Here is a 26,654-nt window from a genome sequence, read left to right on the forward strand (position 1 = left end):
GTCTTCCTAGTTTTGCTTGCTACTGTTTTCTGAGAAAATCACCATGTGGTTTCAAAAAGGTAAAAATCAATCAAACATGTTAATTCTGAAGTTCTGGGGAACTTCTCTGCAAAACCTGAAGAATGTGTTTGGGTTTTTTTAAATATGAGTTGTTTGTTAAGCAATTGGTTGTGAAATCTGTTCAAAATCAGTTTCTAGTTTAGTTGTTTGTTGTGTCACTCCTTTAAAGAATCACAGAGAGATGGCGGGAGCTGTGTTAACCGAGCAGAAACTTTCTTGCTAAAAACCAAAGACAATACTGAGAAAACAAAACATATGGACAGGTTCTTTCATACTCACAGCCCCAGCACGGCAGAGGCAAGATGAGCAAGCATCAAAAGATCACTCTGAGCAACCATGCTAGAAAACTATTATTTAACACCCCTTTCTTCTTCAAACTGTCTCATTTACATATCATTAGCAAATTTGATAAATTATATATGACCCCTCCGCGTAAAGTTGGAACATAAAATTCTGGTTGGAAATAGCACAGTATTAATCAGAGCTATAATCCAATCTTGACTGTAGCAGTATGTATTATAAAGTTAAAACAATGCATGCCCATAAAATCTTGTTCATTATATGTGTCAGAGCAGGTTTTTTTATATGTAACTTACTGCAGTTGGAATATGCTTGAACTGAGTGATGTCCCTAAAAAAGGTCTGGGCCAAGGGTTAGTTGTTCATGTATCGCTCCATCCTGCAACAATTTGCAAAGCTCGTAACTCCCTAAAACTTTGATTTTTATAAACAGTTTTTCCTATTAATTTTAATGAAGCAGCCTAAACTTTTATATATGGGCAAAACTGAATTTTGAAATGACTTACTATTTCCTACCTTATCTAACATATGGTTTATGATCACTTCTGCCTTTATATATGCTGATACGTGTCCTTGAAAATCTGTTTTTTGTAAAAGTTTACTGGTTTTATTACAGCTATTTTAAGTCTATTGAATTTAAATGGGAGTTATGATCCCATCCATCATTCTGCTGATGTTAATAGGAACATCACAGCTTTTACGGGAGATTTTGGGTGGACACGAGGAGGTTGCCCTCTGGCTGCAGATGGGAAGGGTTATGCAGTCAGCCACTGTCTGCTTGGTAGTGACTCTTTGCAGACTTAAATGGCAGAAATCGGCTTTGGTTTGTATTTTCAGTTCTGCTACTTAGTTTAGGGGGTGGCCCTTCACAGCTAATTTTAAATGTCTGTTTTTTGATCCTCCTTGGATTTGAAGAAGCTCTTGCCTCCAGTTATCTGGGGGTGTTAAGGTAGAAGGCAAGGAACAAAATACTTCATATCTACAGAAACTGAATTGTTGGTACCTCACTTTGTTGAAGGCAGGGTTTGTTGGTTTTAATTTTAGTGGATAATTTTGAAAGTTGCACAGAAGTTAAAGGCTGTCATAAAATCATGAAGCATCTCGTTAAACTAAGATGGGGTAGCTGCTGATGGGCCACATAGTCTTAATTATCAATCTTGATTTATTGGTGGAGTTTTCAGTTGCAGACGTTTGATGTTAAATTGAAGACAGCTGGTTCACATCCTTTATCAGTGCTGCAGAAATTTGAGATAAAATTGGACTTTGGGGTTGTTAGCACATATCAAAGCACTGCTGAGTTTTAGAATTTTAGTTTAGGGTTTAGTGTTTCAAGCAATACCACAATAAAATCTACTTGTCATTTGTGTTGGAGTTGGGTTCATAGTCCTCATTATTAGTAGATGTTGATTGGTATTTGTATTGATTAGTATGCCAATGTTCAATCTAGGCTTGATTTTCAGAATTGGGATCTTTTTTGGTGGGCATTTTATTATCTCACCCAGGAAAGTTCTGTTGCTTCTGTCTCTTTATAACTCTGTGTGGTTTTTTTCTTGTTACAGAACTATACTCAGTATATTCCTCTCTCCATATATGACCTGCAGACTTGGATGGGCAGTCCTTCCATTTTCGTCTATGATTGCTCTAATGCTGGCCTTATTGTCAAGTCATTCAAACAATTTGCACTACAGAGGGAGCAAGAGTTGGAGGTGAGATCACAGTCTATTGCGAAGGTTTCATTTGTGTTTGTGTTGCAGGGTTAAATTTAAGCTTCCTTTGCTATATACAGCTGAAAAATGTGTTTAAAACTATGTTGGAAGGCAAATTAATTTGCAAATAATTTTGCCACTCTGGTCTTTCTGCTTCAGTTTGCGATCCTATTAAACCTGGAACAATTTTTAATACAAGTGCTAATTAAATGGTAATGTTAATAGTATCAGTTTGTGCCCTAATGGTCTTTTCTGCTGAGACAAATGCAGAGGTGAACTAGACATATTTATTTTAGTTGCAAAAGTCTAGTATCTGGGTATGTATTTGAATGCAGTTAGAGTTTTGTGCTGTTGAAATGTATGTGAAAATGTGAAACAAAGTAAAATAAACCTGATTCACAGCGGGATTGTCACTGGTGGTTTCAGTTTCACAGAGTGCTTAAGTTGAATGTGTTTCTAATGAAAAGCTGTCTTCCGTTGCAAATGTAATTACTAATAAATTTATTGAAGGAAATCTGAAATGCAAAGTGGAAGGTAAGTCAGGATTCTTTGTGCAGCAACTTGGATTGGCAAGGCTCCCTACTGCCAGAAATTCCTGCTAGCTTTAGCTTACATAGAAAGCACATTTTTTTAAAGGTTAGCTTCTTACACTCTCACACTGTATTTAAAATAATAAAAAAAACCCAACCAAAACAACATCAAGGAAGGAATATTAATTAATCAGGCAACTGACTGTCACCAATACAACCTTCAAGTAGATATTAACAGTATCCCTAGCTATAATGCCTTACATTCCAAATTCCAGTTTTTGGAGTGGTGACTCTTTTGGCAGGTGGAAATTCCATTCTACAGAGAGAAAACAGTCTAATAGCTTGAGATATGTAGATTATTTTCATTATTCCTTCTCTTCAACTGGTGATAATGCCACATTTTGTAAAGATAAGAAACTTCCCAAAATCTGTGGCTTGGGCGGAACACAAAACTGCCAGACACAGATCAAGAGATGCCTTTTGAAGCTTACCATCTTTTTAAGTCAAGGAAACTGTCTGGCGATCACATTCTGTTCTGCTTTTCCAAGTTTTCCTATCAGCCTGCAACTTTCATCATGATATTTTTTCAGGGTCTCTCTTGTTCATACAATGCACTCTTCTGGATTTGTTTTGTTTTCTCATTCTGTAGTCAGCCTAACTTTACCTTCCCTTTCCCTGCTTTCTTCATGAATTTCCTTTTTTCCTTGGCTCTTGCTGAGTTCTAGAATGACTTTGAAGCTGTTTTGGAAGGCAGGCAGCCGCGGGGGTGTCTGTTGGTTTCTGCTGTGAGACAGATAAATTGCTGAGGGCAAGCTTGTGCAGGAAAAGCTTCTCTCTGCAACTGAGACAAACCGGACTGTCTGCACACAAGGGCGGTTGGTTACAATGGGAAAGATGAGCTCAAGTAACCATGTCAGTCTTTATTTCACCAAAAGTACTAAATTCCATTTCCTCTGTTGTTTTTTTTTTTTTATTATTCTGTGAAATATGTGAAGTTACGTGGGAAAACTGCTTTTGCATTTCTTCTCTTTGCAACACAGGTTAAAACTATGAGCTAATTTGATTATGAAAATACTTTCAGGCTTCTAGGTTATCTTTCCTTTCTGTATCTTTAGATTTCATTAGCTACTGACGATTTACTGAGATAACTGCTTATTACTAGTAGAAAGCAGAAGACTTTGTAACAGCGCTAGGAAGGTGCTTACAGTGTCATACAAAGCATGGACAAGAATTCATTTGGAAAACTATAAATCATTGAATTGTTCAAATTCATGAAAAGTGAAGTAAAGCTGGAACTGGTACTCAGTGCTAGAGTGATCAAGATAATTGTTAGCCCATCTTACTGAAAGGAGATTAGAGGAGCTTGCTCTTCTCTTAATCTGACTGAATGAAGGCTGAGGGAAGCCATGGCTGGTTGGTTTTGGTGGTGGGTTTTTTGGGGTGTGTGTCTCTGTTTTCTGTGGATAGTGCAGAGCACTGGCCATGTGCCATCAGATTATATGTAGTTCCACCAGAAACAGAAAAATTAATTATAACGTATTTATAGGTATGTTTGCAACCCCATTATATTGGGATTTTGGGCTGGTACTCTTTCTTAATGTAAAATCTCAGTCTTGTTCAGCCTCCAAAGAGAGGAAGCACACAAATTGATGACAACTTGGGGGTGATAGAAAAGCAGTTAACACTTCTCTAAGATACCTGAGAAAAAATAATGTAGCACTGCATGGTATATTGTCTTCTTTAGAGAGCTGCCTCCACAACAGCACTTGAATAGTAAATATTTCTTTTTTTGTTGTTGTTTTTGCCTTTTGTTAATAAAGTATGGGTAGTGAATGTGAGTGAAAATCTGTGTAGATAGAAGTATATCAATTTCAGTAAGAGGCAGGAATCTGTCATATCTGATCCTGGTGGACAGATTGCCATTGAAAATATTTTTTATCTTTGGCATGACTACTTCTCTGAGGGAGGTGAGGGTGAAGGCTGAAGATGCCAGAGCCAGTTCAGCTGTAACTGGTTTTTGGTGTGATGGGGAATGGGCAGAGGAGGAGGTAATTTTGTCATTTGATTATAGCTTTATATTATGTAATTATAGGGCAGCAATTAAGCTAATAAAGTCTGCCTGTCCCCACCATGCTTAATATGTTACTGTGTTTCCAGACTTTTAAATTAAATGCTGTTGATAGAAGGACTGGGGGTTTCCCTGGACTGTTGAAACTTGACTGTTTCAGAGAACTATCTGTGAATTGTTTGAATCGTCAACTGGATGGGAAGTTAAGGGTTTGGTTTAATATCTAGCTAAACAAAAGTACATATTTTGCAGATAAGAAGCATCCATTTAGCAACATCACGTGGTGTGAGATGGCATGGCATAGTATTAAGTGTGATAAATTAGTAATTTTTTCCATTTGATCCTGTTTTCGTTTTGCCCGGTATTAGTAATAGAAGGCTATTGTTTTCCAAAAGACATTTTTCAGACCTGGAAACTGGTCCAGCTTTTAGAAACTGGAAATCCTGCTGTTGCTTTCCTGGTTATTGACCTGTTTGGCATCACTAAGCAGGGTGGCATTAAGGCCAGTGTGAATACGGGTGGCAAAAGAGGGTGCAGAGGGCTGCCTGGCAGGCACTGGACCTCATGCCGCTGTAAGAAAATGGCAAGTGGAAGGATCTGCAGAGCAGGCGGTTACCTGGTTAGAAAACACCTTGCTGTGCCTGCCTTGGAGCTCTGAGCCCTGCTTGTGTGTGGAGTGGAAGTGATGGTGCTGGATGCTCCTAGACGTGCTTTGCTGCATGAGATACAACTTTCTGCTTTTCAACTTTTTTGAATTTTTCAACAGCATACCTTACAGCTGCATACTAACTTGCTTTGTTCTTTGTCTGGGTAGGAGTTCGGTGTTGCAGTGGGAGTGCCTGTTCATTTTCCCTTCTAGCAGGGTGTATGACTAACCAGTCCTTATGGGAGCTGAGGAACTCACAGTTTTTATTTTTCCATCTTCAACATTAGTTCTCAAAAAATTAGCTTAATGACAGCACAGCAGAATGCTAGCTGGCATTAGCATCGTGTCTGGGGGGAGAATTTTTCTCATCCACCATCTGCTGGGAGAGGAACATCTCCTTTTCGGTAGCTGCCTTAATGTCTTCCACAGGGGAAGAGGATTCTCACAGCAGAAGTTGTGGGAAGCTGGTAGGTCTGGTCAGCACTTGAAACAACAACTCCTAGTTTCTGTCTTGGGGCAAGTTCCAGCCAGGTTTACCTTGAACATGTCCGTTAATTCAAAAAAGGCTTGGTTTTCTATCACGTCCTTGTTTCTCAGTCTAATTATATAGGTACATAAATGTTTTCAGTAACAGTGGTTTAAAATATATAGATTGTTTCTGTTAATTACAAGTGGCAATACTTGGAAATCTGTTAGCTCTTCCTCTGGGTAGAGGGAGGGCTTGCAAAGTAGCAAACCTGAGTGCTTTTTAGCTTGGGCAGCTACAATTTCTTTTCAGAACAAATTAATTACAACAATCTTACAGGAATGATATTTTATTTCAGTATAATTAGTAAATTAATATTACCGCTATTATTTTGACTGAAAAGGTGTGTATTGTCAGTTGCCCTGAAATAACAATAAGTAACACAATACATACTCCATTGATACTAAGGAATCTTTTACTTACAAAGCTTGCGCAGGAAATTATGCATCGCTATGCCTTCAGATTGTTTCTGTTGAAAGAAATTGTGAGTTAGTTATGGTCTGCTGCAAGGTCTACACCTAACTGATTGCTTACAGAAATTGTTGACATATTTCAGAAAAACAATTAAAGATTATAGATAAATACATATTGATAACTTTGATAACCTTTCACATGTGGTAACTTTACATAGTTTTACTATTCTTACAGTTGCGGGTGAGTATGCTTTTGCCACTTTGTGGGTTTTAATCTTTCTTTAGTCTTCTACTTACTCAGTATCTTGCCCTAGTAAAAGCTACGTTTATGAGGAAACCAAGCAATCTAGAAAGTGACTTCAGTGGATGTTCTAAGGATGGAAAAATAAATGTTCGTAGTGGGCTTTACTTGACCACACCTCCCCCTCCTTTCTCTTACGTGTAAAAGAATGTTTTGCTACATTATCCCTAGAAATCTGACAAGATCTGTAATTACTAGCTGGTATTGTATGTTCATTTTATGGTTGATAGTAGTTTATCCCTTAATGGACAAATATTTACAATGCATGTGTCACAGCTGCTCTAGTTCATCTTACTGTGTAGAAGGCAAGAGTTGAGCAGGTCTTGTAGTATGAGCTACTTCACCGTCAGAACCAAGGGGCACTACCAGACCATGACAAATGTCAAGTCGTCAGCATTTCACAATATTCAGAAAGCAGAAAATCCATCTAAATGTACTTCCCACCTACAGAGCCCATTTATGAGGATGCCCAGAGGGCAAGTCTTTCTTTAGGAAATGAATAGCCATAGCTAAGCAGTTTGACTGACTTATATTTATAGATCTGTGAAGAACTAATTCTTTTCCACACTCTCTCATGCCTTTCTCCTCAAATAAAACATCTTTTCAGTATTTTAATTACCCTCTTTTTTTTTGTTTGTTTGGGTTTTTTTGGTTTGGTTTGGTTGGTTTTTTGTTAGTAGCATACAGCTTAAGTTTTATTGAACATAAATACCACTAGAGGACAAGTGATGGCTTGAGGGTAGGTTCATTTCCACCCAAGGTATGGCACAAATCTTTGCTGAAAGCACCACAGCTCATCTGAGAGCAAGGACAAGTCTTAGCTAATTCAGACAATCTGAAAAAGCCAAAGTATGTCACTGCCACCTCTGGGATTAGAATGGAAAAAAACAATGTGTAAAGAATCAAAAAACTTAATGGGTTGCAGAATTTGTGCAAGATCATCTAAAACTTCTGCATAGCTTATCAGGTTACTTTGCCGGACAATGACTGTGCCAGGCTCTGCGTTTTGTAACACAAGTATTCTGTTCCCCATCGATCCTTGTGAGACACCAAATGGATCTCCTCTTCAGATGCACAGAATTTTTCACGTATAAAGATGGTAAAAATGAGATTATTAGTCAAATGTATCACCTTACTGAGGTACCAAAAAAAAACCAAAACCCTGTCTGAAGTGTTAGTCTTTGAAAGAATGTACTTCTGTTAACTTTGGTAACACAGCGTATCGATCACTTTGATGGGTCTTTGCTTTCTTACGTGAAAGGGCAATGAAGACACCGCATGTGTTACATTTCTTTCCCCTATTCCTTTAAGAACCTTTGAGTACCATAGATCAAAATTTTGCGTGGCTGAAGTGTTTATTTTGTTTACCTGTTTCAGAAAGGCACTGCAGATTATCTATGGTTTTCATTCTGTGAATTATTTGGCTCAAAAATCATAGTCTTAATCAAAATTTTAATTGGGAAAATCACTGTGGTTTTGAAAAATGACAATATTGGTATATACAGTATTTCTGCTTTATAGACTGATGTTTGGACAGAACAATTGATGGCTGTAGTGCAGGTCAGAATCTTAGAAACTTAACTCTTTCACAGCAGCCTTGACCCAGATTTTAAGAAAGTGCTGACTCTGCTACTGTAAGTGTCTGCTCTGTTTCCCATTCTTTCTTGCCTTTGGAAAACTGATCTACAATATGTGGAATGAAAGAGTTGAATAACATTTCTGCAAAGCTGGTTCTTGTCTACAGATGCACAAATGCCGTAGGACCAGTGCACTCCAGCAGGTCATGGCTAGCATGCAGTCTGCACTGACATGTCTCTCAGTTCTGTTTTAAACAGGTGGTCATGCCCAATTAAATATAAACTTACCAAGGCTTGGAAAATGATGTCATATTAGAGCAGTTCTAGATCTTGAGATGCAAAGACCTTTAGAGTTTTTTTTCAGTGTAACATTCACTGCTTACAGCAGAAATTACCATGTTTTTTCCATCCAGAGGAACATGTATGAGGACCTTGAACCCTTTTCCTAAAGCATTAATTAAAACTTATATCTGCTGATATGTTTACATTTGCATTGCAGATGGCACTGCACATCTTTTTTTTTTTTCTTTTTTTTTTTTTTTTTTTTTTTTTGTTCGAAGAGAGCCTCTCTGCTTATGTGCGGTAATTTTCTCTCTTCCTTTTTCCAGCCTGATATTTTTGCTCTAGTGAAGTAGAAAGGTGTATGGGGAGAAACCCAGGGCGTTCATTATTCTTCTGGCTTACCAACAAGAGCCATCTTTATGCTCCGTGGCAGGAAATGCTGCTGAGTATAGCCCAGTGAATTGCGTTTTTCCATTTGAAGCTATTCTGCCATCTGTGGTGAATGGTTATGAGCCACAGGAAGGATGGGTTTTGCTTAAATGTGAAAGAAAGAATAATCAGCCCAACTTGCTTCTGCAGTGCTTGATTCCAAGCTGGCAGATGTGAACTGAAGACTGAAGTGGTGATCACAGTTCAGTCTGTTGCAAGTTGCTGGTTTTGGTGTGTGTACTGTTATGGTAAATACACTGAAATACTGTTAATTATATGTAAGTTAAAACTATGGCTGGTGCTCCCATAGCTGTAATTTCTACAAATCCAGAGTGCCATCGAACTTTGACATCTCTTCATTGGTTATTTTCAAAATGGTATAGAAATTAACTGTACTGAGTTCACCACCTGAGTGATTTCCTCCATCTCTGCAGGTGGCTGCAATTAACCCAAACCATCCACTTGCTCAAATGCCTTTGCCACCCTCGATGAAGAACTGCATTCAGCTGGCAGCATGTGAAGCCAATGAGTTGCTACCCATGATTCCTGATCTGCCAGCTGACCTTTTCACATCATGCCTTACTACACCGATCAAAATTGCTCTGAGATGGTGAGTATCTTCCCTGTTATTGAAGGCAAGTGCGTAGTTTGTGTAGCTTGCTTGTTGAAATGATAGATTTGTTAATCCAAATGCTTAATCTAACATAAAGTTTCTCTGCAATATTGAATTACAGGATTTGAACTATGCATTTGGGACAGCATTTTATTAATCAGAACTAGAAAGGTGAAAATATTGTTATCTTCTACTTATTACATTTTAGATTCCAGCTCAATATCTAAGTTTGCTCAGATTAAGGGATTTACTGTTCTGGGAATTAAATATCTGCTTCTTCAGAGAGCAGAAATAGTATGTAGTGCAATACAACTTTTTGTAAATTGTCCTTTGTACAAATCATATTCCAAATATTGCAGTTGCTGTAAATAATACAGTAGCATTAAGTAATGCTGTAGTGAAAGAAATTGAGCGATAAACCGGAGAAAGATGTTAGGGAATGACATATTAAGTTAATTAGGCATAAAGTTATAAAAGACTGCTAGAGATAGCAGGAGCTTTTGAAGACCAGTATTTTTACCCAACAGCAGAGAGGTTCGTGAACAATTGTGGTGCCAGTTGAGGACAAGGCATGAGGAATCTGGCGTGTGCACCTGGGTAGTACGTAGCTCTGTTGATTCACTCCTGTCTGCATGTTTCACTCGATCCTCTCAAGGTTATGTGTAGTCCAGAATGAAAAACTTCAGGTCGTTTGCTAGACTAGATTAAAACAGGTGAAAGCCTATAGATGTTGCAGGCAGTGGTAAGCAGTTGAGTCACCACAGCTTCAAGAGTTCTTAGCTGTCTTTTGGAGATACTTGTCATAACGTATGATTCTTAAACTCTCTCTGACTTAAGTAAGCCATAGACAGAGTTAATTTGACCAGGTTCTGCTTTAGATACATAGTGCCTTTGACTGATACCTTTTGCTCGTGTGAGGGACGGTGCAAGATCCATTTAATTTTTTGTCCCGTTTTTGATTTTGTGAGCTTACAAGGTATTTTCTCACAGAACAGTGTCACAGCTTGTAAACACTGGCAGAAGTTTTGGATGATTTTGAAAAGCAGGGATTCAGTGACATTAGAAATATTTTCAAGGCTAGGTTTTGAGAGAGCTAGGGAGGAAATAATTTTTCTGATGGAGGCGTCATGGACCAGGAGTCTGAAATAATGGGAGGCTAGCCTAGGGTTTCAGCCAAGGAATGGCAAACCTCTGAATTAGGGATGTGTGTGCTCCTCTTATAGATGAAAAGGATTTTAAAGCTTACTTTTTCCTTCTGCTGTTGTACAAATGAAACATCATGCTGTTTTTCTGCAATACTGGTCTGGTTGCTATACTAACCACTCACAAGTGAGCACTTGCAGGTGTGCAACAGGACTGAGCCAGAGACATTTAATCCTATCTAATCCTGAGAGAATGATGTGTGCTTCCCTTCTGAGACAGGTGAAAGGAAAAAGGAGGTGAACTTCCAATATAGCTGTTACTGTGACAGCTCTTCTGGTGAAGTGACTGTCTTGGTGTGGGGCTTTGCTGCCTTGCTGGTCATGCTGATGTGGCAGCGGTAGGCTGGCTCGGAACTCTGCCTGCTGTTTGAAAATTCTCCTAGATCCTTCCGCATAAATCCTGCTCTTTAAAAGCTAAAGAAAGTTACTATGTGGCAAAATTCCTTCAGGGGAACTGAGAGAAATACTGTGGTTTATAACTAGGAAAACAGGGTTGCAGGGAGCTCCTTTGGTCATGTGGAACACTGCTATCCACATGTGAAGTTCAGATTTCTGCCGGTTTTGTCTGTGGAGGAAGGCTTTGAAATACAACTGAATGTTCCACCTGATTAGCTCAAGGCTAGCAGCAGATGACAATGGATGCAACCTGATAAATACAAATGGTGGTTTTTTAAGAATTTAATTTTTAAAATTTTTAATTTTGAACTTGTTGAATGGAGTCCACAACCAATAAATAAAATGACACAGGATTCAGCAAATGGAGGTTTAAGTTCAAGTTTTAGGGAGAATGTTTTCACCAAAACAGTATCTTACTGTGGAAAGAAGAGTGAAACTGTTGCTTTTCAGGGTGGGTACACTGAGGCTTGCAGTTGTTCTGAGTAACTCATTATTGTGCCTGTTAAATGAACACGGTGCGGACACAGTGACACCACTGAATTTCTGTTGCTTTCACTGATTCAGTAAATCTCTGTGAGAATGCCTAGCATGGGCTTTGATGCCTATTGAAGATTAACTGGTTTCTAGCAAACTGAAGCTTCATAGAGTGAAGTGAAAGCTATTGGCATTGGGACTTCAGGGTTCTCCTTCCTTTGCAATTATCAGAACCATATTTCACAGTTTGTGGCATATTTACAGTGAAAATGCTGAGGCTCTGTAAGAGCATTTTTTTGGTTCTTGGTGGAATGTTTTGTTTTGTAATATACTGAGAAAGGAGTTTTGGTTTGGGTTTTGAGTTGGGTTTTTTTTTGTTTGTTTTGTTTTATGATCTGTTTAGGAATTTTCTGTTACTTCATCTCTATAGGAATGTGGCTGAGGGGGTGATCAAGGCAGATTCTCAGGCAGAGCTACACTTGGCATAAGCATGAGATACTCGGAGTTGTGTCTTATTTGTGTTTGATGGGATATGTGTTTGTAAAAATGCAGCTCAGGGGAAGGATTTAAAATATTAACCTCAGCTGTTCATGGGGTTGATGCTGGTAGATGTCATGCAAACTCCTGGATAGTAAAACATTTCCTACTGCATCTGATCGAATGATTATGGGTGTTGCTTACTGCACACAAAAAAATTATCCTCTGTTCTCTGATTAAGATTATGCTCTTTTCATATTCTGTATTGATTAGCATTATTACAGTTGTGTTTTTATTGTGCAAGCCTGTAAATAAGAAGTGCTTGCTTGCAGAGCATTGTTATTCTGTCCTGTTAAACGTAATAGAAAGCCGGACCCTCCTCCTGTATTGACACAAACCGTATATTGGTGTCCTGAAGCAGACAGATAACTGAAAATAAAGGTGTAAACCTTTGTCATTAAAACTTCTATTTTACTTCAGTGTAGCCCTTTTAATAAAGCTGATTCAGAACCCTGCAGAATTGCTTTTGAAATATAACATTTTTGCAATATTGACAGGCTAATGAGGTTTCATGTACTGAATTTATGGGCAAATAAAAATTTGATGAACAAACTTCTGTACATCCCATTTTGTGCGATGTATTTTAAGTAAACAACTGATGGACAAAATGACATCAAATGGGGCTGCAGCTGCATCCACTTCAGTCTAATTTCAGGGGAGGAAAAACTGATGCTGGCAGGAGAAACACAGGTTGGTTGTGCCCTTCCGAATGTGGTACCTGAGACCCTCAATGCCAGTCTGACAGTTCCAGGAATGCAGGGTGTGAATTCTGGCTATCTTGGTACTTGCTGTCTTCGTGACTGTTGTGAGCTGATGTATTCCAAATACATGTTGTAACTATATCTAGCTATATATGAGGCAAGCTTAGAGATAAGCTCTATGGATTGTTAATCTTGACTAATATGCACTGATCAGGAAGTAGACGCAGCTATTGCAGAAACAGGCAGAAATTAGTAAGTTTGGTGTGCTATTTTACGCAGATCTCAGTTTCTCACGCTGCCTAAAGCAAAATGCTTTATTGGAAGTTGTGATTGGTAGTGTGTCATATGCTTATATTATCATCAGTCCTTTAAGACGTAAGCAAGCTGCAATTATATGTTCAGGACTTTACACATCAGAGAGAAGGCTGTGCTTGTCTAAATTGTCTTAAGGACCTTGTGGCTTTGAACTGTGAAGTACCACTCATAAAAAAGTAATACGGCTCCTGAAAAGTGCTGGAAAGCCCCCAAAGCAAAAAGAAACAAAAAGTCTGGCAACTGCTCAGACTCAGGAATTTCAGATACGCAGTTTGAACAGCAGAACGCTAATACAGCAAGCTTCTAAGTGCATGGAAAAACAGCTTGACCTGTGACAGCTGACTTTTAGGGTCAGTTAAAACAAATGTTTGAAGTGTTTGTTTGTTTTCTAATATATTTATTTTGCATTTCTCCTTGAGACCTTGGGGGCTTAACTGAGACAACTCTCTATCCCAAATTTATTTAGAGAAACTAAACTGAATTTCAAAATACTCCTGTGGTATCCAAGCAGAACACAACTGAGCACTATTTTTGTGTATTTCTGGTTTATTTCCTTATTGCCTGGCATTTATTGGTATGTTTACATGCAGCTCTAACATATTTCACCTGGAGTTTGTGATGATGACACCAACCATCACTTGATTCCTTGCATTTAGAGAGCATTGGTGTTATGAAAAGGGGTTACAGATACAGGATGAGGAACATCTTGTTTACAAGTACATTTTCTTGGCAATCAGTGGTGGTTAGAGAGGAAATGCAAATAGTCTGGTGCAAGTTCAATGGGGTTTCAATGAACGGATCTCTTTCAGAATATTCAGGGCAGTGGTGGGGCCTTTTACTGTAACAGGCCCAGTATACACAAAAGCAGTAACGCTTGCTGCTTTACTCCCGTTCTGGTGAATATCACACAGATCCATGGTCGGGGCAGGAAGGATGGTTGTTCCCTAGTCAAATACAATCTGGTTTTATTTTGTCATCTTTGAGGGGCTGTGAGCTCAAATGAAATAACTGACATCTAAGCTTATTTACACGTTGCCCACAGTGCGATATTAGCAGCTCCCTAAGGAAGTGCCAAGTGATGCATTTATATGTGAAAAATATATTTTTTTCCACATTCATATGTGAAAACACCTGTTTATAGTTGACCCTCAAAGGTGTGCTTGTCCGTTGTTGTGGAAGTTACAGGAAATGCTTGGCACAGTGGCATTTCTCCTGTTGTGTGTCCTGAATGCGTGGGGTGAGCTTTCTGCCTCTAATCCAACAAGCTGTAATCAAAAGCCTTGTGCTTAGAAGAAATCCTTGCAAACAGGAGGTTGATGTATTTGTTTGCCCTGTGGCGAATGGGCTCTGCTGCCTGAAATCGTACCTTGGATGGGAGGCTTCCAAAGTAAATACAAAATACCGTGTGACATGGGAATAAGTGGGACTCTTCTTTGTAGAGGGCAAGTGTGTAATGGTACAGGGTCGTGCTGTCTCTGTTATGATCCTCTTTCAGATACATCATAATGTAAAGGCATTGAGCAGAGAAATTAGAGAGTCTTTTGGCATCCTGAGTCTGTAGGGAGACTCCAGCCTGATTCCAGTGACCTAATTCTGCCGTGCTGAATTCCGCCTGCAGGTTTTGTTTGAGAGGGGTATTTTCCTGTGTGGTTCTGTAAAGCAGTGTTGTAAGATTTTTTTATATTTTAACAGACTGTATAGGGATCCTGCTGTAATGTTCACAGATAGCTTTATGACTTTTTTTTGATTGTTTTTCTTATGATGGATGGCGCACACATCAGAAAAGCAGCCTGGAGACCACTTAGCTTTTCAGATCCCATCCCTGTCCTTGGCAGTAGTGGATCTCCTGCAGGCAGGGGATGCTACAAGAAAACTGGAGGGACCTCAAGATTTCAGAAATGGGTTCTGCACATCTTGTCTTTAAAGAACTAATTGTTCTCCCCTTTACCTGGGGGAGAGCCTTTTGGATGTGAATAATATGGCTCTGGTGAAAGGAGGGGCTCCAGCTGCAGTGACTCCAGCCGCTGCCGGGTGCGGGAGGTGGGATTCCTGGGCAGCCAAGCCCCCTGGTCCCACACTGCCCGTGCAGCGTGCTGCTGCAGTGCAGGGAGGGGTAGGGGCTGAGTATCAACTTACATTACACTGATGTGTAAATTCTTTCAGCAGAGAGTGTATTTCTGAAGTACAGGGAAAACAGGCTGGGAATATAGTGATATCTCTTGAGGAAGTAATTTCTCAAGCTGAATTTGCTGGTTTTTCTTCCCAGATCTATAGTTTCCCACTTCTGCCCTCTGGGCCACAAAGTGTGTCCCTGAGAGTTTGGGGGGAGGGAGACGAGCCCTCGGAAACCGTGCTGGCAGTTGTCTTGTCTTCCCACACTTGCTTGGGTTTAGCAGCTTGGGATTCTCTAGGCACGGTGAGTGGTAGTGCCAACAGGACTCCGCGTTTGCCAGGGCAGGGCTCCTGGAGTAGTGATATTTGTAATGCTGAGGAAATGGAGTCAGCATTTTTTTTAATTAAAAGACGGAGGTGTTTGAACTTGACACATCCCTCTCGTTCCTTCCCTTTCTCACTTTCCTGCCTGCAGCGCCAAATCTCTTCAGGGAAACCCAGCCAATGCTAATCATTATTCCAGAAGCATACGCCTCCTCTGCTGTCGTGTCGTCTTGCTCCTCCCAGGAGACTGTTCTAGATGACTACAAGCCCTTTTCACCCCACCCCCCCCCTCCCGCTATGTGCTGGAAAACTTGTCACTGTGACAGTTACAATACCCCAGTTTTGACACCTGACGATGGAAATCGCCGCATAATCATGAGTGTGACAAATATTGAGGGCCTTGTTTGATTCTTATTATGCTGTGGCAAAGTTTTCTACCCAAGCACCATTTTAAAAGCAGAAGCACTGTAATAAAGAAACCTCCTTCCATATTTTTTCCACAGAACCTTGTCATTAAATAGTCAATTAGTGTGTTTTATTTTTATTCTCTCCTCCACAGGTTCTGTATGCAGAAGAGTGTCAGACTGGTGCCAGGAGTCACACTGGATTTAATAGAGAAGTAAGCCAAATTTTATGATTTTTTTTTCCCCTGTTGCTGTTAATTTCCTCGTTATTTCTAGCATTTTTCTTATTTGTCTGTGAGGAAGTTTCTTTGGAAAGCTTTTCATAGAGTCTGCGCCTACAGTATTTGTCGTTTCTTGCCTTACTGTGTGCTGCTGAAATAAGCAGTGGCTGTAAAAGGGAGCAGCGCTGCAGGGGGGGTCCGGCTGTGCTGGGGCTCCGCTCAGCTTGGCAAGGTGGGTCCTGTAGCTCCTGCCACTTGTGCTGTCACCCCAGACCAGCCAGAGAAATGCAACTGCAGACACAGTGTGGCCACGTTCCTGGAAGTGCAGCGCTGCAAAGCTGTGCGTGGGGCTGCTTTTGGTGTGGGTTTTGACCCACTGTTTGACCCAGTGCTCCCAATGGTGAGAGCATTGACAGAGGAGAGGTGCTTGCAGCCCTGTGAGCTGTATGCCCTGCGTCACCAAAACCAGGGAACAAACAGAGAAGCAGTTAACCAAAAATGCCATTTGTCACTTCATCGCTATGCTGTCCTACTGTTCTTTGTCTGATAGTGTTGTTATATTTCAGACTTAACACCATTGAAACATATTTTAATCCTTTTATACAAGCAATATTTGAGCGTAATTACTGGTTGGCAGGCAGCTGAGGCAAACTGATTAACAAAGACAACTATTCTTTAAATTCTGTTTCAGTTTATACAAACAAGGTAGGCTTTGAAATAATAATTGTCCGCTGTATCTCTGCCGTTTAAGATTGTTTAAAAAATATTTTTAAAAAGGGAAGCGTGTTCTTAAAGACAGTGCAGTAGATGCTCGCAGCCACTAGACACAGCAGTTCTGTGCTCCCTGCAGACTGTTTTTGAATGCCCTGTTCTTGGAACATTGATACACACACACAAACTGTCTGGGAGTGATTAATTAAAGATCATTCATTCAATTTCTTAGAAATTCTGACTCTAGAAATACTGTTGTTGAGATTAGTTAGAACTCTTCCGACACATGGACACCCAGAGTCCAGTTACCTTTTGTCTGAGATGAAAATTGTAGAATTGAAGGGCATCCTGAAAGGGGCTAGTAGAACAGGAATCTGGGTAATAAGCATGAATTCTTGATAGAAATATATTATCATACTTCCTTGTTTTTTAATAAGCTTCTGCATGGTGTAGCAAAGTGCAGCAATCTTTCATCGCGCATGCTGCCAATAGCGAATTACCTGTTATAGCAGAAGCAATGAGGCTAAGATTGCATCAGCTAGAATTTCTTGTTCAGTTTTTGCTTTAGTAAATCATTCCACGTTAACTTGCATGTTTTACATTCAGATGAGATTAAAAATGCTTCTCAATGGTACTACCTCTTCCACAATACATACATTAGAGTAGTCAGGCTCAGTAGTATTTAGGTATTCAATCATGCTAATTTTATATGTGCAAATTTGATTATTGTATCTCTTCTCAGTTGGGGAAGCTAAGCAATGATTCCTGTAAAGCTGTATTTCAGAGGCACTAATCTTACCAAAATATTTTTTTTCCAGTTTACAACTAAAATAATAGAGACAGGACCCCATCTATCAAAGGAAGTGTTAGAGCAGTTTTCAGATATGTCAGTCTAGGAAAAGATCTGCCACTGGATACTGTTTTCTCTGAAAACCATTGTGAAAATGTGGTGGGGTTTGGTTTTCTTCTGGTTTTAAGGAGATGAGAAGCAGGAGGGAAATCTACCCAGGGCATAACCTTGCTGTGCCTGCATACTCAGAGGTGTACTAACACATTTTTTTGGTGTGAGGAGAACTGATGGGCTCATCATCAGCGTGGACTGAGATCACCTCAGGCCACTAAATAAATGTGTTCCAGAACAGTGACTATATTATGTTAATTGCAGTTAACATATTGCTATGAGAGTGTATCTAACCAAAGAACATATGGTGAGGGTCAGTGAAGGTCTGAGCCAGGTAGCTCAAGAGTCAGCTTCACTGAACGCTCAGATGTGCTGCTGAGTGTTGAATAAATGATGGTGTACTGGCAAAAAAAATAATTTCTTTAGTGTTCTTGTTGGTTAATACTACAGCACACTACGTTCTTTAAAAGCTGTCTTCACAGAGAATGTGCCAGAAGTAGGTTCCTGGTGGATATCAGATATTTAAACCTCATCATCTTAACCTGCTACATATATCAATAACAGAAAACACATGGTTTTTATTACAGTCTTGAGATAGGCCTAGAATGCTTCCTGGATTGCCAGTGTGTATATTGTAGTTTATAATTTAGTTGTCTTTAAAACTGGGGAAAGAGTTTGTATTGCAATTAAGCTGCAGACTTTGAGACTAAATTAGGCTGTACCTTCTTCGAAGGTCTCAGATTTCTAATTATCTAGGCTAAACCAGCATCCTGATGAATAAACGTGTGGTGTATCCTGATGTGCATTTATATTACAGAGCTTCTGAGATGAAGCCAAATTAATCCCTAGCATAGAAATAAAGATCTTTACTGGAGCCAGACAGTAAAATGCAAAGAAAAAAAGGAAGGAAAATTATGTTGCTGAAGCACTAGGAATTTAGGAACCTCTGGCTGCCACTTCATAAGACTTTTCAGTGGCAACATCAATGTCAGGCATTCCTACTGCCTTGTTTGGTCTTTTCTGTTTGATCACGAGCCAACACGTCATCTGTGCTGGGGCAACTGGTTGCGTGGCTGCTGAGTGAAGTGAACTGGGGCTTTGTTCTGCTCTTTAAAAATTTTGGAAAAAATCCTAAGGAATGGTTTAACTTGATGGAGGGTTGGACTACAAAGCTGGGTGCCAAGAATCAGGGATGTACAAGAATGCTTTAATCTATACTGCTGCATTAGGCTCCCTCTCCTCAAATCCCATTCTCAGGCATGTGTGAATGGTGTATTGCTTTCCTGGGATTTTTCCCCTGGGTCCATTTTGCAGAAGGACGAAATTCTCTAAACAAAAATCCCCGTGATCTGAGAGCTGTTCGTGCTTCTGATGGAGCCACTTAGAAGACAGTGTTTTCAAATGGCCATGTGAATATGGTACCACAACTCACTTTTACAAGTGGAAGGGAGCCTAGTCCCTTGCTGTCAGGGTTTTGTGACAAAGGACCTTTTCTGAATGTCAGCTCTGCGTCACGTAGGCAGGAGCAGTGTGGGAGAAATTTGTCTTGCTGCAGCGTGTGCTGTTGCTGTTCCGAGAGCAGAGAGCCCATCTCTAGGCTGTCATTCACCAGCACAAAATCCATTTCTAAAAATCACTATAAATAACGTATTTGAGACTAGAATTAATTTTTGTTTCCACTTTAAGTATGTTGAGCATCATGGACTGGAAATTATTAGTGTTTCAATGTGCATTGTTTATTGATAAGCAATGGTTCAGTAGGAGCCCATTTAAAATAGGAAAAATAAAATCTCAAGATATCACACGGCAGAAGAAGTGTAATTGGAGAAAACACAGAAATTATACTGTAATGTAACAAATGCCCTTGGTGCATGCTCTCAGAACTTAGCTAAGTTACTTTCAGGATGGTAAATTGGAGGGCAGGTGAAGGAGAGCAGCTGGTTAGTATCATGTTTTTTTGAGTTTCTTTTTGTTCCCCCAGGTGATTCTAGTAGCAAATACCAGCTACTCCCATCCCTTTTAGTAAATTGTCCTCTGCCAGGCTGGCATGTGTGTTGTGGCTGAGGGGTCTGAGTTAACATTGCCCTGAGGCTGGACCAGCATGACCCAGAGCAGCAGGTCAGGCTGAGTGTGTTGGGGAAATGGGGAAGCCCCGGGCACTGCCTGGGGCTAAAGGAGTATTGCTTTAGCACTTTCCCTCAACGTATAACACAAACAGCAGCTTTTTGCTAACTTTTTGAAGTTGAGCACATCAGTCTCCGAAAAGAGTTTGTTGTGTGGGAAGTCCCTGGAAATGATAGTTTGTCTGGAAAAGTAAGGAGGACAGAAACTGTTGAAGCATGGCAGCAACCTTACAGACTGTGCTTGTGTTTAAATAAAATTGTTGTTGCTGTGTAAGCACATGAGGCCAAATGCTAAATCTAAATGGTATCCAAGATAAAATATTGTCTTCTAAAATACACTGCCTGCCTGATGCGAGGAAATACTGCCAGAGCTGCTGGTGTTTAGGGTTGGCAGAAATCAGCAAGATTCATAACTAGATGGAGAAAGACATTTGATTAAAATAAAGAAGTTCTCTTGGTTTCAGCAGTATTAGGCAGGGGGAAATACTGTTACTTCTTGGCCAGGCGGCTGAAGGCAGAATGCTGGTTCTGATGTTGACAGGACTGTGTTCTCTCTCTAGCAGGTCCGTGTCATCACAGCTGCCACAACTTAAGATGTCTTTGCAGAGGTGTAACCAACCAAGTGCTAGTCCAAGTTCTGAAATACTGCAGCCTGTTTGGGTTTTTTTTTAATATTTATTATTTTATTTATAGGGGAAAACTATAATTTGTAGTTTGCCTTTAGACCTAGGTTAGGCAGCTTTCAGCCCCTTTATTTTCTCCTAGAAAATTCAATAGAAGGCGTTAGAGCAGATTTCAGAATGTGCTTCAGTAAGTATTACTAGCCACAGTATAACAGGGATGCTGTGCCATGCTACCGGTTGGTAATATATCACTCATTAGTACTTGAGTTGAGGAAGAAGTTTGGTTTTGAAGATGTTATCCTGAAAAGTTTCTCTTCCATGATAAATCTGCTTTTATTGAAATGGAGTATTTAATTTTATTGTCATTGTTACAGAGTATCAGTCTGTAGTGTAGGCAAAGCCTATTGTAAATACAAATTGAAGTTCATACTCAAAAGGATGGTTTTCATAGCAACACTTCTTTCATATCTTTGTACAGACAGATGACAGGCTTGAACACTGGTCTACAAAGCTTTACAGCACTCTCAAACAAATAATTTAAGACAAAACGTTTGAGGTGCTGAAGTAGTTTGCCAAGGTTTCAGGAGCCCAGTGATGGCACGCCTGTATTACTCATGTTGTTTTGTGGTGAGTACGTGTTGGTTTTGAGCATGTTCACTCTGTTGATCCTGCCTAAGATCCAGCTCTTGCCAGTTCAAGATTTTCACAGCATGTATCCTGCCTGCATTGCTGCTACAGCATTCGCTATGGTATATGCTGTCCCGGTTTTTTTCCTTGGGAGAGTGAAAAGTGAAATATATTTATGTTATTTTCTTTCCCAAAACTAAAATTACTGTGAACGTTCGCAGGTATATGTCAGTACCAAAGCGTCTTGTTTTCTGAAGTTTGATACTCATATCCCAATGTTACACATTATTATATTCCAAAGGTAGAGATAATGATGGAGCCCATCCGAAGGGAAAACCTTGCATCCTTTGAGGTAAATGTTTCCCCTGTAATTAAAGTGATTCATGGGATTTTGCTAAATTTCTGACAAGGACATTGATGGTTACACCTAGCGTGAGCTCTTTAGTGACCCTGACATTTTGTAGTCCTTGCTTTTCACAATAGACTGCCGTGATTTAGGTCTCTGTGAAGGCGTCTGTCAGGAAGTTGATGGAAGAAGCAGTTGAGAGTCCAGAGATGTTAAATTGCAGCAAGCAGCTGAGACGACTGCCCGTTTTTCCTTTTCTTCCTCTCCCTCAAAAACAGTTTTCACAAATGAGGTCTGTTTTGTCCTTACTGTCAAAGGCTCTCGCTGATTATCAAAGCTTAATGTGAAAAACGTTAGGAGAAGTGATACCAAGAAGACAGCAATATTCCTTGTGGGGAAAAATACTTTCTGGAATCATGTGATGTTCTGGTAGTATAGATGCACGCCCAAATAGAAACTAAAAGAAGCTTTAGTTTATAGCTGCAGGATGGATTTGAAAGAGCACATTGTATGAGGGAAATGTACTCACCCCAAAATATTTTATCTGATAAATGACGTTAAGTGAATTTCTGTAGTGGAACTCTACAAAAATAACAAAAGGAAAGTGACCTCTACTTCAAGAGCGGTATAGAGGATGGTGGAGTGGGGTGGGGGTGGGGTGGAGCATAACTGATTATTTCAAGTAAATCTGTAACAGTGTGAAGAAACAAATAGGACTTTGCCATATGTGTCTCTTGGGACTTTCTCATGTAGGTTGGTGGTGGTTATTTGAACACAGTGCTGCAGTGCAGCTCTCCTAGCTGGGCTGGGAGGTTGGTACCTCTGAGTTCAAGTGTGTGGAGATGGAATTCATTCGAGGTGTTTAGCTGATGGTCGGCTGATTCGCTGTCCCTATCATGAGCATGTTTGAATGCCATCTGAGAGTTAAGAATCGTTCTTCTGTTGCCTTTGGAAGCTTAAACTTTAATTCCCAAAGGATTAACATCTACTGTTGTTGAATAATACTGTGTTAAAAATCCCTTCCTCGGATCGCTTGGCTTGTCGTTTGAGTATTACAAACTGTCCTCCAGTTTCTGGGATGAGAGTTTGAGCAGTCCCGTGTAGGAACAGAAAATACATTGTGTTTATTTTCATCTGCCGATTTATAGTGCTGACTGTTCCAACTTTAATTGATTCCTGCGTGCAGCATCGAGAACAGCCCTGCTGCCAGTTTCCTTCTAATGGCTGCTTTCTAGTGCCAGTTCAAAATCTGAAAGCTCTGGTAGGGTTTTGGGCAGTTATGGAAATGTATTGCCTTTCATTCTTCTGCTATTCCCCACGCTCTCTCTGCCCTCACCATTAACACCTAATGCATAGGTTTCAAAGTGCTGAACAGTGTTAATCTTCACAGTGCTGGAGCTAGGTACAAAATTAGTATCTTCCTGACTATATATGAGGGCAGAAAGAAAATGAACTTACCTGATGCCACATAAGATGTGAGACTGACATCCTGTTACGTTTCTGCTCCTTGATTGCAGTCCCTCTTAGGTAGCGGTATTTTCTATAAGTCTTGCAGCCAGCCAGCTTAGAAAGGACACTCGTATGGTGAAAAAAATACCAAATGCATTTAAAAAGCCAAAATGGAATCTATACTATGCTAATGAGTAGAAGTCTATAAATACAAAAATGAGAAGCATACCTTGTTGCCCAAGAAAGTAAATATTCAAGTCGCAAGGAGTTTCTAATGTTGGGCTGCTAGCAGCTGCTTTGGATTTCAGCCTGTCGTTCCTGCGTAATACCATCAGTAAGATGTGTATCAGTTCATGATCTGCATTTAATAAAAGAGAATTTAGTATGAACTGTGTGCAGAACTCTCCATCTGGCATAAAGATTCAAACTCTACCATGAAACACCCTGTTTCTGTTTCTACTGAAAACTGGCTTGAAAGTGGCTATCAAATGGCTTAAGCTCAGCATTTGGCTTGCTAGGGAATCTCAGCAAGGATCACTTTAGTTTCTAATTAATAACATTCTGACTTATGAAATACTGCTATTTTGCTGCAGAGGGTGTTCTGCAATGCAAATATTTATGTGAAATCCTCACAAGAGCAGTTGTGTGGCCTTGTGTTCCCTCTGTTTGCTCTGGGGGATCAGTTAACAAATGCGGTTTCAGAGATGTATATTTTTCCTCTGCTATCAAGACAGACAGGAATTTTTTAATAAGCTGTTAATTTCCAGCTGGTTTAGAAACTGTATTTATACAAGGGAACATGCTTCATCTGAACCTGCATGGAAACAATACTGCTATGCATATCGGAAGAGTAAGTTGCCATAGAGAAAGCACTTGCATGGTGTAGTTTGATTATTGTAATAATTGAAAACTTGTTAGAGAAGGGAAGCTGGGGTGCATTAAAGCCATAGGATGTCTTACCAGGCTGGGGGCATCCCCACTCCCATCCCATTTCGGGTATTTTCTCAGGGGGACTGAAGTTGGGTGAGAGTGCCAGGTTGTGTTTGTGGATTTGAGTATCTCAGTACTAACAAGACAGGCCAGGACCAAATCTGTTGGTCTTTTTTTTTTATGAGACTCAAATAAGCATTAGAAAGCATATTTAAGAAAGCTGATCAGGATGGAGGCAGAAGCTGAGAGATACTGAAGAACAGTTTACAGCCACTTTTCTTCCTTTAAGTAGCGTTGTGCCTGCGTTGACCTTGAGGCATCGTAGACTCTCGTTTGGTCTCTTCAATCACAGAAACCAGATCGCGTGTCAGTTCTACAGTTTCTTTGGACCTCGTGTCTTATCTCACATCTTATTACAGATGAACAAACACAATAGGAGATTTTCATTCAGCTCCTGGATGAAATATATTTGAATGACTTTTTTCAGACTACAAAAAGCAAGATCCTGGACCCTGGATTCTGGCTTTCCTAAGTAAACTGGTGTTTCTTTGGAGTGGGTTGGGTTTTGTTTGTGGTTTTTACTACTTGATTCATCTTCATGCAACATGGAAATTCTACATTTCACAAATGCAGAACGAAAGAGTTCCTTTTACCTGTAGATATCACTGTTAAAAACTTCGTGAATGTATTGCTGTAAAACGTCAGAATCCGAGATTTAAGGGACCTGCGTACTGCTGCCAGTGCTTTTCAAAGAGAGGTTAATAGCTCAGGTTTTCTTAGAATCTTCCAGTAAATGCAGGTTGTCTTATAGCTAAAATATACACGTGCACACACACTCACACACACGTGTGTGTGTGTGTTCATGCATGGGTATAGTCATAGAGAGGCTTGCACTGTGACACACCAAGACATTCCATCAGTCCCAGACTGCTTGTGTATACAACAATAACCCTCTGGCTTTAAGGGAGTGCGCTTAAAAGCATTTATTAAATGCTCATGTAGCACGCAGCAGGATTATCCCAACAGAATCACTGGTTGGCCCTCCACTTTTTTCTTTGTTTGAGGAAGGGGATGCCTCTATGAATATTTCAGGTTTGTGCATGATCTGTGTTATTTTCTCCTATATAAAATATAATCTTAAAAAACCCCAAAGCCAAACCCAATCCTTTGCTCGCTTTCACTGCATATCCTAAGTATGAGCAGGGACAAGAGTAGATCTCTATTTGGAAAGCTGCCATCCCTGGTATTGATTAGTGACACTACTTTAAATTATTTAATAAAATTAGCAATTGGACTCAGTGTTTTTAGTACCTTACTACACCAAAAATAGACTCCTGATACGTATTGCTGACATGATTTTGATGTTCTTAGGGGTGAAACTACATCTGCAGTCACAGGCTGGGTAGATAGGCGTATTGACCCAGTGGAGGAAGACTACGCGATGCTGAGGGTGGCAGGACAGCTTGCAGCAGTGGCAGTGCCTGCTGTCTGCTTCCCTCGCACGCTGCGCTGCCGGTCCCCTGACTCGATAGGGGAGAGGAATTCATCCTCTTTGGAAGCGGTGGGGAGAACACAATCAAAAGAAAATAATTTTAGCTTATTATTTTATAGGCATGTAGGTGCTGTGATGGTGCAGATGGGTGAGATCATGAAGTGACTACACACAGGGTGCGTAGAGTACCTCTATGCAGAAACCTGGATTAAGTAAATACTTCTTCCTGGACAAGCATCAAATCTTGCATATAGCCAGCAAGGGATAAAGTGTGGAGCCTCAGTTTGTGCTGTGGCTTCGCGATGGGAGGGCTCCAGAGCGCAGCATTCAGCAGCATTTTGGTTTGTTAGAAGGTGCTTTTCAAAGTCATCTGTTTCACTCTGGATTTAATAATGCCTGATTCACAGAACTGAGAAAGAATATGTCTTTTGTTGCTGGGCTTCTGTGGGGTACTATGTTAAATTAGGTTAAGGAACTGACATTCGAGTGACTGATGTCCATGAATGCCTGTGTGTTTATTGGAAAGTTCTTAATTGCAGAAAACATCTCCTATTTGAATGAAAAGCTGCTGATCATGCTCAAGACGTTTTTAGCAAGATACTGTTTTTGCACCTGCATGCAGTACCGATGGCGATGAACAAATCTGTAGACAGCTAAGCACTAAAGTCATTAATTCAAGTTTTCAAAGAACCTACTGGGTAAAAAACTGTGTGTCTTTGTAAGAAACTGCAAACATGCTCCTTGGAAACAAGCAGCTACCACGTGTAGCAGGCACGTGCATGCTCTGATCTAGACTTAAAAGATAGCTTAGCTGGAATGATAAGGTGAGCTTGCTGGGTCGTGTGTCTTCACGAACAGCCAGTACTTCACAGCAACAGGGAGCTGTGACGTACGTGCATTACTATTAGACAGTTTTTAACAGAAGAACTGTGTTTTCTGGCTGTTCAGAGCTTTTTTGCGGTTTAAAAACTAATAATTGTTTTGTTCTGGAATATGATCACTCAGTAGTTCTTACAAAGGGATTGTGAGCATACAGTTTGTAATGTAAATTGTATTTATTATTAAATATTTCAGCAAGAAGTGAATAATAGATAAAATGAAACAGAGTGGCGTTTGCATGCCAGAAAAAGGTATTTCCATTGCTTCTCAGAAATCTACATCATCTCTGTATCTTCCCAGATATTTTCCTTTAGCTCAGTTATACATAAACAATTTCTTGTTTATCATCCTTTATCTGGCAATTCATCTCGCAAACAAATACTAATGTAATAGATATTGGATAAGGAAAGTTTGTCTTGGTTAAGAATTAAGGTTCT

General features: G+C 40.0%; 1 protein-coding gene across 4 annotated transcripts in view; it reads left to right on the forward strand.

Annotated features, from left to right (window-relative positions):
• RPTOR (regulatory associated protein of MTOR complex 1) overlaps positions 1 to 26,654 on the forward strand; it is a 159,109-nt gene that overhangs the window by 49,249 nt on the left and 83,206 nt on the right. For all 4 annotated transcript variants that reach the window (XM_056335082.1, XM_056335089.1, XM_056335095.1 and 1 more), the window contains 3 exons: positions 1,919 to 2,065; positions 9,272 to 9,447; positions 16,071 to 16,130. In XM_056335082.1, the coding sequence (XP_056191057.1) occupies positions 1,919 to 2,065; positions 9,272 to 9,447; positions 16,071 to 16,130 (383 nt within the window). The remainder of the gene's footprint in view (positions 1 to 1,918; positions 2,066 to 9,271; positions 9,448 to 16,070; positions 16,131 to 26,654) is intronic.

Source organism: Falco biarmicus, chromosome 1 (genome assembly GCF_023638135.1).
Source record: "Falco biarmicus isolate bFalBia1 chromosome 1, bFalBia1.pri, whole genome shotgun sequence".
Classification (NCBI taxonomy): Eukaryota; Metazoa; Chordata; class Aves; order Falconiformes; family Falconidae; genus Falco; species Falco biarmicus.